A 15937-nucleotide genomic window follows, 5' to 3' on the forward strand; every position below is an offset into this window, starting at 1 on the left:
TTATGAATACTATTACAAAATACTACCGTCGGTCTTAATTATAAAAGCTACTTAACTACTTTGAAGACAATAAAAAAACAAGTTAAGTTAGTTATTTGTCATAAACATCAAGTGTATTGGTTAGAACTACCATTACTAGAAGGACTACCTTGAAAAAAAAATATAAATATGAGAAAAAAGTATATTGGGATCTTATATTTAGAATCAAAATAAAAGTCAAACAAGGTCTTATATTAAGGACCGGAAATAGCATATTATAATTCATGTTATATATTTAGATATTATTCATCACAATCCAAGCCCGTATTTTCAATCTTAAAACCTTTCAAGGCCCAAGTGAAGCCAATCCACTGAGACTACGGTCCAGCCCCAAATATAATCAGGATACTGGTTTTAATTTGGGCCGTCATACTGTAACAGGCCCATTGTGCTTTCTGATGTTTAATTGGGCCTCAAAATAACAAATTGAGCTTCTTACAAAAAGGTGGCTGAACGTGTCCGTTGTAAGTAGAGTACTTCAAAAAAAACCCAAAGTTCAGTAGAAGGGATTAATTTTTTCAACTTGGTGAATTAAAGTTTGAATCTCTTTTAAAAGTTATATCCACATCTAGTGTATACCAGTGTTTAGTTGCCTTCAATTAAAAGATAAATGTGTGTGGCAAAAGAAAAAGTATAGAAAGAAAATAAAAAATAGAGAAGAATTTCATCTTTTCCTTTGGCTAAAACCGAATAAACTTGTTTTAAGATTGTAATTATTATTACATTAAAGTCAAATTCCATAAAGTTGAAATATTGAATAGCCGACCTAGATTAAATAAGAAGAGCATTGTCTTGCCTGCAACTAATTTCTGGCCGACCGAACTTGAAATTAGCACATTTATTACTCATTTAAGGTTTGATTTATTTGAGTCTTTGGGGTTGTAATGTCAAATAATTGCCCACCGTCCTTAGAAAGTTGATATGAAAATGACATGGCAATTGTTACATTTGATATAGTCGATAATAATGGCACACGTTTTCAATCGAACTCAATAATGTAGTCATATAATTGTACAATCTGTGGCGTTCATATTTTGTGTGACATTTTCTTATAAAAAATTCCTCAAAAAAAAAAGTGAAATTAATAAATTTTAAATCATATTCGGTAACAATACTTTAATAAGTTTTAATAACATTAAACTTTACAAATAATAACACATTTTTTAGGAATTTCTTATATTAAATTTAGTAATTTCAAAAAAAAAATTTATAGGATTCTCTTTAGATAATAATAGTAGGAATTGGAAAATACTGAAATAGGGAAAGATTCAAGAAAATTGTTATTGGTGGTAAAAAGAAAAAAGAGAAAATGCTTATTGTTCTTCTAGACGGGGGGAAAATCTTTTATACTTCTTCATTTATTGCTTCAATTTAGATGACATTTTGTGATATATTAAAGTTAATTAATTAATGTGTTTATTCTGACTCTGACAACTAAAAAAAATAGTTTATCCCACCACTCCTCATTGTTATTGAAGGAGTATACTTAAGAAAAATCTTAAATATTTTAGGAACACTAGCTAGTTGTATCGGTTTGTATTAAGAAAGACCTCTCTATTTTTTTTAATTTTATATTATTATACACACAAATGTATCAACACTAGGCTTAAGCCTCTCATTATACTACCTCTGATTTTAATTATAAAACACCGTTTGCAATCTACACTATCTCCGAGTCTAATTATAAGACATCGTTTACAGTTTATAAACAATGTCTTACAATTAGAACCAGAGATAGTATTATAAGACATCTCAATTAAAAGTTCTTTGTGATAATAATAAACTAATGAAGCAGTATTTTTTTTAAGTTGAGGGATGACTGATAAAAATAAAGAGAATGCATGATTATTTTTCTCTTAAATTTGATCCCATTGAAATAAAGCTTCTCAATTGAGTTTCCAATAAAAAGAATAATTTTTTAAGGGAAATTGAGGCCGCTTACCACACTAATTGATATCAGGTAAAATGACAGCCCACGTTTTTGTAATTAAATTGATTATTTACAAATGTTGAAGGGTCATTTTCTTGCAAATAGTGACATCTATTTAAGTAATCATCATTATTCTAGAGAGTTACGTATTTAATTTATAGATACTAAGAAAAATTAATTAAACTATTCATTATAATTTGGGTTGCTTTTCCCGAAAGCTTTCTTTAAGCGTAACTCCACATATACAATCAATCAATAAGAATAAGTTAAAGTTAAGGAGGGATGTATGGACAGAGATCAGCCAATATTCAATATACGAATATAAGAATATATTTATGGCCAAGAAATCATACCATTTGCAAACTATAAATTATAATAACGTGCTTCATTTTCTTGGGAAAAAAATAACGTTACAAAACAGTTTATGTCTTAATGCCCATGTGCCCTCTAAAGTCTTTATGTATATACACAGTTACACACGTATCCATAAGACCATCTTGTACTTCTCTAAACATCTTCTAAGGCATACTGAGTTATAAAAATATGCTAATCTTTTACACTATACCTCTGCCTTTGTAAGATTGCTTTTAACTGAATTATCAACATACTCTTTCCAACTCTACTTAACTAATTCGAATAGATTGGAAAAATTAGTTAAGTTAGTTACTTATCATAAATATGAATTAGTTTTTTTAAAATATTCTGTTATCTTTGATTATGGTTATTATTGGATGTAAATTGTTTGATATATACAATTAATATGGATATTTTAGCGAACAAATTTCAAATTTGGAAGATAAAGACATCGTTTGGATTGTATATTCTTATTTAAGTACTTATGAGTATATTTCATGTGAATCGAGACAAAACTTTTCATATATATTTATCTTGTATTTTGTAAGTTACGATTAAAAGGATGCTTACAGGTCATACCAAACAATCTCATAGATTATAAAGTTTTATGTTCATGATCAAATTCAATTCCAATTAGATTTTATAGTAAAAAATGGAGGTAGTAGATATGCAACCGTTGATGAAAGTTTAAGTCAAGCAATAAAATTACATTTCATCACAACCTGCTTCAAAGACTAGTTGCCACCCTCATCCCATACTTCATTGCTTATGAATTCAGATCCCGCTTGATTCACTCATGAATATCCCTAATTTATATATATATAAAAGAAAAACCAAGTTTAATGCACTAATAAGAGGAAGAGGGTGAGATAAGAATATGGGAAAAAAATAGTAAAATACCCTCAAAATTACTAAATGACAAATGAGAGTATTTGAATTTCAAAATGCCAATTCAGAGCCAAGTACTTTTTTGGAATTTTGAAATCTTGTAAAATTATACAAATACTCTTTACTATTTTTTTTTTACCTTTTTTTCTAAATACTGCCACCTCAGCAATTCCTGCCGCCGGAGCTCCAATGCTGGCAACCCTACCGGCGACCCCGTAACTCCGGTGACTACTATTTTTTAACTATTGACTACATTTATTTTTAAACTCTGTAACATGTTACTAGAATTCCGGTGACTACTCTTTCTTATGTATTGATTACTTTTTTTAGTTATTGACCACATTTACTTTTAAACTTTGATGACTACTCTTGTTAAGCGACTGACTACTCTAGTAATGCGATTTACTACTCTTGTATAGTCAGTAGCTATATAAAAGCAGTCATCGGAACTTTGAAAACAAAAGTAGTCAATAGTTAAAATAGAGTAGTTAACAGCTATATGGAAGTAGTCACCAACAATAAGGACAATATTGTCATTTTATAAGATTTGGAAATTCCAAAATAATACATGGGACCTGAATTAGGATTTTAAAATTTACCTACCCTAATATGTTATTTAGTAATTTTGAGAGTATTTTGCTGTCTTTTTCTCTAAAAATATTCTTTTTTATATTATCTAAATACCTCAGCTGTTAAAACTCTGAAAAGAATTGCACAGCAACCACCTCTTTTGTCAGGAATCATCAAGTCAGATTTTAACAAGTTAAAATCTGACCTTGACACATCAAGTCTAATTGAGTTATATAAATATAAAGTTCTCCCGCAATAAATTTTTATTTTTTCAATTTTTTTACCAGCATTTTTTCAATTTAAACTCGAAGGTTTAGAAAAAAATCTTATTCATGAAAATTTAATCACGGTTAAGCTCTTTTTTATTTAATTAATCAATTCATACATACATTCTTTTTAGGAAAAATTCTAATTAAATCCATTTGAAATAGCAAAATTCTAATTTAAGCCTACACTTTTAACAAATTCTTAATTAGGCCAAGAGGCCTAACTGGGGATTTCTAAATGTTGCTAAAAGACCAAAATGCCCTTCATAATTAAAAAGCCTAATTTTAGTTTTAATTCTTTTAATTGAATTTAACTAACATGTTTTTTTCTTTAAACATTATCACATGAAAATTTGGCCAAAAACATTATCATATAAAAAACAAAAAAAAAAAATAACGATTATAGCCCATAAAAAATAATTGAAAATTCAAGATAAAAAAATACATAATTTCTAGATATCTATAGAATTGCAAAAATATGGGAACTAATAAAAATTTTATGATTTCAAATGTAAAAGATTAACAAGATCAAAGATTTTTTTTTTTGTGTGTGAGAAAAAGACCAAATCAAAGATTCATGGAATTCTTGAATATCTATCAAAATTAATTTTACTATTTCACAACTTATAGTGAAACTCATTAATTCATTTTCAATTTTCCGGTCTTCAACATTTATTCAACATCAAATTTTTATTATATAAAAAATAAAAGGCTATAAATTCTAGAGTTGACATAAGGTTTACAATTACAAACACACATTTGACATAAAATCTAAGAAAGACCACGTCCTCATTAGTAAATTTACTAAAATAATTAAAACTAAAATTAGATTTACACCTACATTCAATTTTTCTTTTTGATTACAAAGAGGCATTCCGGTCTTTTAGCAACATTTAAAAATTCCTAATAAGGCCTCTTAGCCTAATTAAGAATTCATTAAAAGTATAAGCCTTAATTGGAATTTTATTATTTTATAGATAGATTTAATTGGGATTTTCCTTTCTTTTTATGCATTGCTATATTTAAATTAAATATAAAATATAAAATATAAAACATGAGTCAACGCTTCATTTAAGACCCAATGGCAGGCGGTCTCCCTCATTCCCTGCACCTTCTCCTCTCCTAGGGTGCCACGTGTCACACTCGCTGATAATGGAGCCCACATCCTGGATTGCACTGTGGAGGCTACATATTGTGTTCAGTTCTGCTATATATATAAGCGCTTCACTCTCTCTATTCTTCTTTTCTTTCTGTCGCCTGCGCCGACGCTCACCGGCGATTATTTATTAACTTATTACTATTATTTTCCTTTTTTTTTTCCAAAAAAATTTTGTTTAGATTTTCCATCTGAGCTCCGAGCTTCAGCCCTTGCCCATTGGGTACGCTATAGGATCTTAAGATCACGTGCTCTTTCATCCTGATTCGTGACGAAGCTTTAGCTCCGGCAGGTGTGCGCTCAATCTTCTTCTTCAATGCCCTCTCACCGGGTTGATAGGTTCTGAGACTTGGATTTCCAATCGGGTGGGTGATTTTAAGGGTTTATGATTGGTAATTTGGCTGATTTGTGAATAGGGATCAGGTTTGGCGCGGCACTGATTGGAAGGTCTTGATTCATGTGAATTGCTTTCCGTTACTGCAATGTCTGGCCCGCTGGATCGTTTCGCCAGACCTTGTGAGTGGCCTTTCTCCATTTCTCTTTACTTTCCCTTTCTTGTATAATGCGAGGCGGGTCTTACTTTCTTGGCGCGCTATTTCTAGGGTTTTTGCTCCTCTCATTTTCTCTTTCAAGAAATTAGAATTGGAATGTGAAGGGAAAATTTTTCGGGTTTGACATTAGGCTGGAGAATTTAGCTAGGCTAAGCTAACAACTGTTGGGAGGGAGACAAATGCCATTGTTTTCTGGTTCTCCCGAGGTCGTTTAGTGAATTTGGTGCTTACTCCCCCTTCTAGAAAGGGAAAAAAATTATCGCCATTTTTTTTTGGGATCTGTTCCCGATGATCGGACTGGCCAGGCTTAGGTTATCAGAACTTTGAGAAATTTTGAATCTTTAATTTTGGGTTTTATGTGGTTGATGAATACTAATCTTTTTAAAACAAGAATATTGCGATGTGCACTTTTCGGCTTTCACATTTTCTTTCTTTCTTTCTTTTTTTTTGTTAAATGACTCATGCTGAAAATGTATACCTTACATTTTAATTCTACGTTTGCTAAATGCTTGCAGGCTTCGAGGGATTCTCTGGAAGTGATGAAAGACGGGATAGGAGATCTGATTTTGAGAACTCTGAGGACGAAAGACGGACAAGAATTGGTTCTCTCAAAAAGAAAGCAATTAATGCATCTACCAAATTCAAGCATACTCTCAAGAAAAAGAGTGGGAAGAGAAAAAGTGATGGCCGGGTTAGTTCGGTTTCTATTGAGGATGTTCGGGATGTTGAGGAGCTAAAGGCTGTTGAGGCCTTCAGACAATCACTGATTATGGATGAGTTGCTCCCAGAAAAACATGATGATTACCATATGATGTTGAGGTGCGATTTTGTTTAGAGCGCAAAAAATTTTACTTTCTCTGTTTATGCGGATATTCATGTTGAAGAATTTGATTTTTGATGCAATTTATTTTTTATAAGCAGATTTAGGACTTTGATGGGACAATCTTCCAATATCATTGTCTGCATATACCGAGTTAGGAATTTCTTTTGGCACACTGCAACAGTGCATTTTATTTAAGAGGATAATGTACATAAGAGTATTTTATAGGGATGTGAAACCCGTATTCCAACCGTAATTCTTTGAATTTAGCTTACATGCTCCATTTCAGCACTATGATTTCATGACTGAAAAATTGACACTCAAATAGGAGTCTCATTCATATATCTTCGTATTTAAGAATTTTACACGCACGAGATCAGTATAGTTCGCTGCTAATTTGTCTATGGTGGTCTTAGAATTAATTTTAGGATCTTTGTTTTATAGTTGTTTTTATTCCCCTTAATTTTTACACCGTACAGGTTCCTAAAAGCAAGGAAATTTGATGTTGAAAAAGCAAAGCACATGTGGGCTGATATGCTCAAATGGAGGAAAGATTTTGGTGCTGACACTATCTTGGAGGTAATATATTATGTGGAAAATACTTGACTTCAGCTGATTAAAATTGAGGGGACTAGACTTAAACTTTGAGTGCTTGATATTTTCTGCATACATCATGCTTAATATTTTGTTTTAATCAGGATTTTGAGTACAAGGAGTTGAATGATGTTCTGGATTATTACCCTCATGGTCATCATGGTGTTGATAAGGAGGGAAGGCCGGTTTATATTGAAAGACTTGGAAGGGTTGATCCAAACAAACTTATGCAAGTGACAACTTTGGAGAGATATGTAAAGTACCATGTACAAGAGTTTGAGAAAATTTTTGCAATTAAGTTTCCTGCCTGCGCCATTGCTGCCAAGAGGCACATAGATTCTAGCACCACAATCTTGGATGTTCAAGGCGTGGTATGTTTTCAATAATTGTTCACCATTAAAGTTGCTTGTGAAATTATTTCTTATGACATCTACTATCAGGGTCTGAAGAACTTTACAAAGTCTGCCCGGGAACTCATTATGCGATTGCAAAAGATTGATGGAGACAATTACCCTGAGGTGAGTAATCCCTCTTTCTTTCTGCACTTTTTGAATTTTTTCATTGGATACCATCATTTCTGGAAAATTTGGGTGATGCCTCGCTGATGAATGTTCTGTCTTTTATTTATGATACAGACTCTCTGCCAAATGTTTATTATAAATGCTGGCCCTGGATTCAGGCTACTGTGGAACACAGTCAAAACTTTTATTGATCCCAAAACGACTTCTAAGATTCATGTATGCAAAAATGCCGCCTTCTAACTGGTTAAGAGTTTTATTTTTAATAATTGTTTAAGGCTGTGGACATATCTCTCTATTTAATTTAATTGCTTATTGAAATTGCATAGGTTCTTGGAAACAAGTACCAGGGCAAATTGCTTGATATAATTGTTGCCAGGTATTTTCATGTTTCTGCATATGGTAGAATTCTCTTCTTTAAATACTTTTTTCTTTCACGAATACCTTCATGCTTTTCTAGCTTCTTCAGAGCATCCTACCGTGCCTAATGATTTTGTGCACTTAATGAAGTGAGTTGCCAGAGTTTCTTGGAGGCACCTGCACATGTGCAGATCTGGGAGGTTGCCTTAGATCTGACAAAGGGCCTTGGAAGAATCCTGAAATATTGAAGGTAATATGCTGTTATTGGATGCATTACTGATACTTTACCTTTGATTTCGTTTTAGGCTAATAGTTGAATTTATGTGGACTTATTGCAGATGGTTCTCAAGGGTGGAGCACGGCGGGCTAGGCAGGTGGTAAAAGTTCTAAACAGTGAAGGGAAGGTTATTGCATTTGCAAAACCTAGATATCCAATGGTAATCCTCCTCTGTTTATAATTGCTTTATTTGAGTGGAGTTTAACTTAATGTCATCATGTTGATCCTCTACTCTGGCATCCTTTCTTTTGAACATATATCAAGTGATAATGTCTCTTGAACAGGTTGAACAGGTAAAAGGCAGTGATACATCTGCCGAATCAGGGTCTGAAGCAGAAGATATTGCTTCTCCTGATGCAATGAAGAGTTACTCACATCTTAGGTTGACCCCTGTTCGTGAGGAAGTAAGTGTTGACCTTTTTTCCCTATTACTTTGAATGTCTTTATTATATGAAAAGAATTGCTAGTGCTTTTCTGAAGGTCTTTTGTGCAAATCAGAGACTTAAAACTTTATTCACATTTATAAGTTATTTGTCAGGCTAAGGTAGTTGCAGAGACAAGCTATGCTGGTAGCTTATCAGCATATGATGAGTATGTTCCAATGGTGGACAAATCTGTTGATGCTAGCTGGAAGAAGCAACCATCTCCACAGATGTCTTGTACTTCTGAAGGTTAGCAACTTTTGCTTAGAATATATAGCTAATTTGCGGAGATATTACTTCATGGTACTTATTGACTACAAATAGAAATTTCCTCTAAAATTGATCTTGCACTATGCTGTGAGTCCACTCTATTCCAAATCTTATTATGCTTAATCATCCTACGTCTTTATCTCTGTTGGAGCTTGATGGTCGTAAATGCATATCAGTTTTCTCCTCTGTAATTGTGTAGCGAAGGGTAACGCTTCTGATGTATATTAATTCTTCTGTACATTGCTGAATCAATTTGAACAAATATATATACAAGAAGAGAGTGAATGGCCGATTATGATGGCCTGATTCTGTGCGATCACAATCACGCTAAAACCGGGAAGAATAAAATCAAATATAATCTCCCTAACGCTCTCGATCATATCCCGTAATCAGATTTACAATTAATCCCCAAGATATTATCTTATCTTATATCCTACACTCCCCCTCAAGTTGGAGCATAGATGTTAATCATGCCCAACTTGCCTATGAGATACTTGAACTTATCATTAGCAAGACCCTTTGTGAGAGTGTCAGTTGTCTGCTCTCTTGAGGGTATATACCGGAGATCAATTATACCATCATCGATCTTTTCCCTTATAAAATGCCTGTCTATTTCTACATGCTTCATTCGATCATGTTGGACTGGATTATGAGAGATGTTGATTGCTGCCATATTATCTGAGTAGAGTTTAATAGGAAGCTTCACCATCATTTGTAGTTCTTCCAGGACTCGCTTCACCCATATGCCTTCACAAATCCCAAGAGCGATAGCTCTGAATTTGGCTTCGGCACTGCTTCTTGCTACTACATTCTGCTTCTTACTACGCCAAGTGACCAAGTTACCCCAAACAAAGGTGAAATATCCAGATGTGGACTTCCTATCATCCTGATCACCTGCCCAGTCAGCATCAGTAAACATCTCAAGATTTCTTCGGTCAGATTTCTTGAATAGGAGCCCTTGTCCTGGTGAACCTTTCAGGTACCTCAAAATCTTGTATACTTCATTTAGATGCTTCTGTTTCGGATCATGGGAGTGTTGGCTCACTACACTAACGGCAAAGGCGATGTCGGGTCTAGTGTGGGACAAGTATATCAGTTTTCCCACCATTCGTTGATACCTTCCTTTGTCTACGGCTTTTCCCAGGTCTTCATCATCCCCAATTTTATCAGCCCGTATGGGAGTATCACTAGGTCTACAACCAAGCATTCCAGTTTCCTTTAAGAGATCCAGTACGTACTTTCTTTGTGAGATGTAGATCCCCTTTTTTGACCTGGCCACCTCCATTCCTAGGAAGTACTTCATCTCTCCAAGATCCTTGACTTGGAATTCCTCATTTAGGGCTCCTTTGATCCGTTCTATTTCAATTGGGTCATCACCTGTAAGCACAATATCGTCTACATATACGGCCAGAACTGTGGTTTTCCCGTTTACGTGTTTGAAGAACATAGTATGATCGCTCTGCCCCTGTATGTATCCTCGTCCCTTTAGAGCACGAGTGAACCTTTCAAACCATGCTCTAGGAGACTGCTTCAGCCCATATAATGACTTTCTTAGCTTGCAAACCTGGTTTTCTTGCTGATCCGGAAAACCTGGGGGCAACTTCATATATACTTCTTCTTTCAATTCTCCATTTAGGAAGGCATTTTTTACATCCATCTGATGCAGCGGCCAGTCTAAGTTTGCAGCTATGGATAGAAGGATTCGGATGGTATTCAATTTCGCCACCGGAGCAAAAGTCTCTGTGTAATCCATGCCATAAACTTGAGAGAAACCCTGGGCTACCAGTCGTGCCTTGTACTTTTCAAGAGTGCCATCTGCATTGTATTTTAGGGTAAAGACCCACTTACATCCCACTGCCTTCTTTCCTTTAGGCAAGTCAACCACATCCCAAGTGTCATTGCCCTTTAGAGCTTTCATTTCTTCCATAACAGCTTGTCTCCATTTCGGGTGAGTCAAGGCTTCATCTATGTTGTTTGGGATTCTGACATCATCTAGATGAGAGACAAACGCAGCATATTTAGATGTGAGACCCTGATAGGAAACAAACCTTTCTATGGGATGCCTTGTACATGTTCGGGGAGGTTTTCTGATGGCGATTGGTAAGTCAAGTTCATCTTGTGTCTCCCTTGGAACTGCTTCTGGTTCTGAGTCATGGCATTCTTCAGATGTTTGAGGAACATTACCTGTCTTGTGTCTCCGTGTGTAGAATTGTATGTTTTTAAGAGTGTCTCCCCCTGAATTGGTGTTTTCTTCATTATCTTTGGGCACTTCCATTGACACTTCCTCACTGGTGGGTTCCAGAAGGATTGGGGTTAGATCAAGAGTTTCTGGGTTAGGTAAGAGTTCAGGTTTTGCTAAGATTTCCGGATCGGTGTCAGTCTGAGATTCACTCCAAGGCTCCCCCTGAATCGAGGACTGGTAATAAAAGGGAATGGTTTCATGGAAGGTGACATCACAAGTGACATAGAGGCGTTTAGAAGTAGGGTCATAGCACTTATACCCCTTTTGTGTGCCAGAGTATCCTAAGAAGATGCAACGAACAGCTTTGGGATCGAGTTTGTGAGTATGATATAGGTGGACATAGGTGGTGCAACCAAACACTCGTAGAGGTAGGGTATTTTCTAGATAGGGAAGGTTGTAATGAGTATGAAGGACTTGTAATGGTGTTTTATAGGACAAGGGTTTGCTGGGCATACGATTGATGAGGAAAGTAGCAGTGAGAACGGCGTCATCCCAATGATATTTTGGTACATTGCTACTGAACATAAGGGCTCTAGCAGTGTCTAGAATGTGTCTATTTTTTCTTTCAGCGATACCATTCTGTTGAGGACTGTTGGGGCAAGTACTCTTGTGTAGGATGCCATGTTCTTTGAGAAAAGTGGAAAGTTGCTGATTGAAGTATTCAGTGCCATTATCTGTGTGTAAGATTTGAATGTGTGTTTGAAACTGAGTATGAATCATGTGATAAAAATCAATGAACGTTTGGTAAACATCTGTTTTTTCTTTTAACAGAAACACCTAGCTCACTCGTGTGTGATCGTCAATAAAGCTTATAAACCACTTTGAGTGTGTGCGATTTGAAACCCTGGTAGGGCCCACAAGTCACTATGGATTGTTGTGAATGGTTTTGAAGCACGATAAGGAACACTGGAAAAGAGGTGCGATGGTGTTTTGCACGTTCACAGGAATCACAGAAAAAATCGGCGCAATTTTTATTTGAGCAAATAGATGGAAACAATTGAGTCATATAATGGAAATTAGGGTGTCCTAACCGTCTGTGCCATAACTCCAAGTCACTAGTCCTAGGGAGAGACACTTTATTACAAGAAATAGTACGGTGATCAACACAATCATCCAGGTAGTAGAGACCATCAAACTCTTTAGCAACGCCAATCGTCGTCCCCGTCAACAGATCCTGAAAGACACAATAAGTAGCAAAGAAATCAGCATGGCATCGTTCTTCTTGAGCAAGTTGACTTACAGATAATAGATTACATCTTAAGTTTGGAACATGAAGGACAGTATGCAAAGTAAGCGTGGCAGATATTTTAATGCTCCCTATACCAGCAACCTGGGAGTCTGAAGCATCAGCAATCTTAACAGGTGGTAAATTAGTGGTAGAGGTATATGAGGAGAATAGGGTAATATCATCAGTCATATGATCAGATGCTCCGGAATCAACAATCCAACATTGTCCAGAGCTCATACCTTTGATAGTTGCCAATGCTTTGAAAAAATTACCTCGCTTAACCACTGTGGCCGTGGGCTGCTTCCGAGACTGTTGACTGCTTTCCAATGCAGCAAGTCGTTCAAGAATTTTACTCAGTTGATCTTCCTGGTGTCCCGGATTTGAGGAGCCTATATCCTCATACGTGCAACTTCTGCCACATAACCACGTCCGCCCCCTTTCTTGGCCTCCAATTGCAGGTTTCCCGTGGGGGTCCCAACAGGTATCCTTGGTATGACCCTGTTTATGACAATGCTCACATTGTGGTCTGGGTTTTGTGTTACCCGTACGCTGGTCAGTGGAACGAACAGCCAATGCTGATGGCTCAACAGTAGGGGGGCGAGAGACTTGGTCACCTTTTAACATGACCTTCTTCCTTGAGTCCTCACTGCGAAGCATGGCAAAGGCACCACGAACTGTAGGAAGGGGGTCCTGACTTAAAATTCTACCCCGAACATCATCAAATGAGGAATTGAGTCCGGCTAAAAGCTCAAACAGACGCTCCTTCTCAATCTTCTTTTTATTGTTGGCTGCGTGAGATGCACAACACGGGCTATCATCACTGATGAGATCCAATTCTTGCCAAAGTGTCGTTTTGGCAAGGTAATAATCACCTAGGGAGAGAGAACCCTGCTTCAGGTCCCATAACTTGGTTTTAAGATCAAACACTTGGGAGGCATTTTCTCCGTCACCGTAAGCCTCTCGGATAGCGTCCCACATTTCGCGTGCTGGAGACAGGAACATGAAGCAGCGCTTGAGAGAGGGAGCCATCGCGTTGACGAGCCACGAGCAAACCATCGCGTCTTCGGCCTTCCAAAGCTTCACGGCCTTGGCGTCGGACGATGGTGGGGGCGGTGCATCACCAGTGACGTGGCCTAGCTTGCCACGGCCTTCAAGGGCAAGTCTGATTGACTGAGCCCATTCCCGATAGTTCTCACTAGAGAGCTTCTCGGGCACAATGAGGACGGCCGACGTCTCGAACATAGTGGACAGGGGACGCGACGCGCCGCCAACAGTGGAGCCACTGGTCACTCCCGACGTCGCGTGCGACTCAGGCAGGGAGGTCGACTCCTTCTCACTACCAGAAGATTGGGTCATCATTGCCGTCGCCGTTCGCCTACAGACGCTCTGATACCATGTAGCGAAGGGTAACGCTTCTGATGTATATTAATTCTTCTGTACATTGCTGAATCAATTTGAACAAATATATATACAAGAAGAGAGTGAATGGCCGATTATGATGGCCTGATTCTGTGCGATCACAATCACGCTAAAACCGGGAAGAATAAAATCAAATATAATCTCCCTAACGCTCTCGATCATATCCCGTAATCAGATTTACAATTAATCCCCAAGATATTATCTTATCTTATATCCTACAAATTGTTAGTAGCTTTAGCAGGAACTTTGATAGCTATAAATGGATAATCACTGTTGAATATTGTCACTTCATATATTGAACGATTAAGAGGAATTATATTTTAACTTGGGAATTGGGATCAGTTAATGTCATACTGTGGTGAATCGGTGCAATAGGCGTAGTTGAAGATGTGAGCTTGATTTTCAGTCTTGCATGCAAAAATTTATTTTAACTTTTAATACCTGATTAGATTGAGAATTGAGTGGTGCAAATTTTAATAATTTGAATTATTTGGCGTGATTCACTCTCGGAATGTGAATTTTCCAATTCAGGGCTGCCCCCCCTTGCTGACATTCAGACCACTCCAGATGGGATTCGAACACGAATTTGGGTCGCCTTGACTCTTTTCTTCTTGACCCTTCTCACTTTCTTCCAATCAGTTGCACGTCGTGTGGCCAACAAACTTCCTACAATATTAGCCAACGATGGTCAGAGTACTTCTGAACCAACGCTTGATGCAACAAACAGGGACTGTCATCTTTCTTCACCGCCTTCAGCAGCACATACAGAAGAAGCAGACCAACTTTCCTTCATGCTAAAGAAGTTGGGTGAGCTTGAAGAGAAGGTTGACACCCTTCAATCTAAGCCATCTGAGATGCCTAATGAGAAAGAGGAATTGTTGAATGCTGCTGTCTGTCGCGTGGATGCTTTAGAAGCAGAGTTGATTGCTACAAAAAAGGTAGGGTTCTCTTACATTTGTGGCTGTTCACTTTTCCCCAGTCGGGGCCAATTACAGTCATTCACCTTCAAAATGAACTCAAATCATGTCTTTCTTGTCATCTGTTTCTACATCTGCATTGGAGAATGGTTGATATAAAGCATGGATTTGTGAGGCAATAGGATTTTAAAGCTAATGAATTGAATAGAAACATCTATTAATTTCTGCTTGCATTTGACTTAAGGCAGCAAAGCTGGCATATACGTTATGTGGGTTGGTCAGTGGGTTTGTTTATTTCTGGTCTGACTGATGTCCAAGTAAAGCTTGATCATATTGCTTAAGTTTTCATCAGTGCAAATTTCCATTTCCTTGCATCTCGTGTCGTGTTGAATTATTTGAATCACTTAATGGCCTTGTGCTTATGTGGAGAATACAAAATGCCTTTCACTTATTGTTGGCCCACTTAGAGCGGGACTTTATTGTTGCATTTACTTGATTTTGCTTCTTTTACGTGACTTGTTGCACAGGCTCTCCATGAAGCCTTAATAAGGCAAGAAGAGCTGCTTGCCTGCATCGATCGTCAAGCAGCAGCAAAGTCACGGGTAAGTTGGCTGAGCTGTTTTTCTAAACAGTTTTTTAAGGGGACGTTTTTTCAAATCTCTAGTTCTGACGTGTGGCATTTCCTTTATTTTGCTGCTTGGGCATCAGAAAAAGAAGTTTTGCTGGTGAATGTTGCTGCTACGAGAGAGACTACCCGGAGGAGGATTTGTTTCTAAAGTCACGGTGTTTATAATGCTGATGAAAATGTGATTTTTTTGGAGTTACTTAAACGCTACTTGTGACTTACCCGCTGTCCTAAGATGCCGTTTGATATATGTTCAACTTTTTTTGGATCTTTCAAAATTCGTTTATAAGACATTTGGGCTCGATATATGTAAAAGGATAATTTTTCAAATTATTATTTAGGATATATAACATAAATTTCAATTGTTTCTGATGTTATTTAGGATGCTTAGGGTTGTTTTTTTTTTTGGGGGTTAATGATGTGGTTAGTGATAATATTTGTCAGTCTCCATGGTAGTTGCAACCGGAATGTGCATTTATACCTTATTGCTA

General features: G+C 36.7%; 1 protein-coding gene across 2 annotated transcripts; it reads left to right on the forward strand.

Annotated features, from left to right (window-relative positions):
* The first annotated feature begins 5327 nt into the window (after positions 1-5327).
* Positions 5328-15823, forward strand: LOC114743485 (phosphatidylinositol/phosphatidylcholine transfer protein SFH6). Of its 2 annotated transcripts, none has more exons than XM_028931694.1 (15): positions 5328-5495; positions 5620-5719; positions 6270-6573; positions 7054-7153; positions 7273-7539; positions 7609-7686; positions 7804-7905; positions 8016-8065; positions 8197-8296; positions 8385-8483; positions 8608-8727; positions 8862-8994; positions 14436-14842; positions 15349-15423; positions 15530-15823. In XM_028931694.1, exons 2-15 carry the CDS (start codon positions 5686-5688, stop codon positions 15548-15550), a joined length of 1890 nt encoding a protein of 629 aa, XP_028787527.1. In that variant the 5' UTR covers positions 5328-5495; positions 5620-5685; the 3' UTR covers positions 15551-15823. The 2 variants fall into 2 exon arrangements, with proteins under 2 accessions (XP_028787527.1, XP_028787529.1); XM_028931696.1 differs by having other exon boundaries at positions 5627-5719.
* Positions 15824-15937: the final 114 nt, after the last annotated feature.

This window comes from Neltuma alba, unplaced genomic scaffold (genome assembly GCF_004799145.2).
Source record: "Neltuma alba isolate B1F8T4 unplaced genomic scaffold, ASM479914v2 tig00004038_pilon, whole genome shotgun sequence".
Taxonomy (NCBI): domain Eukaryota; kingdom Viridiplantae; phylum Streptophyta; class Magnoliopsida; order Fabales; family Fabaceae; genus Neltuma; species Neltuma alba.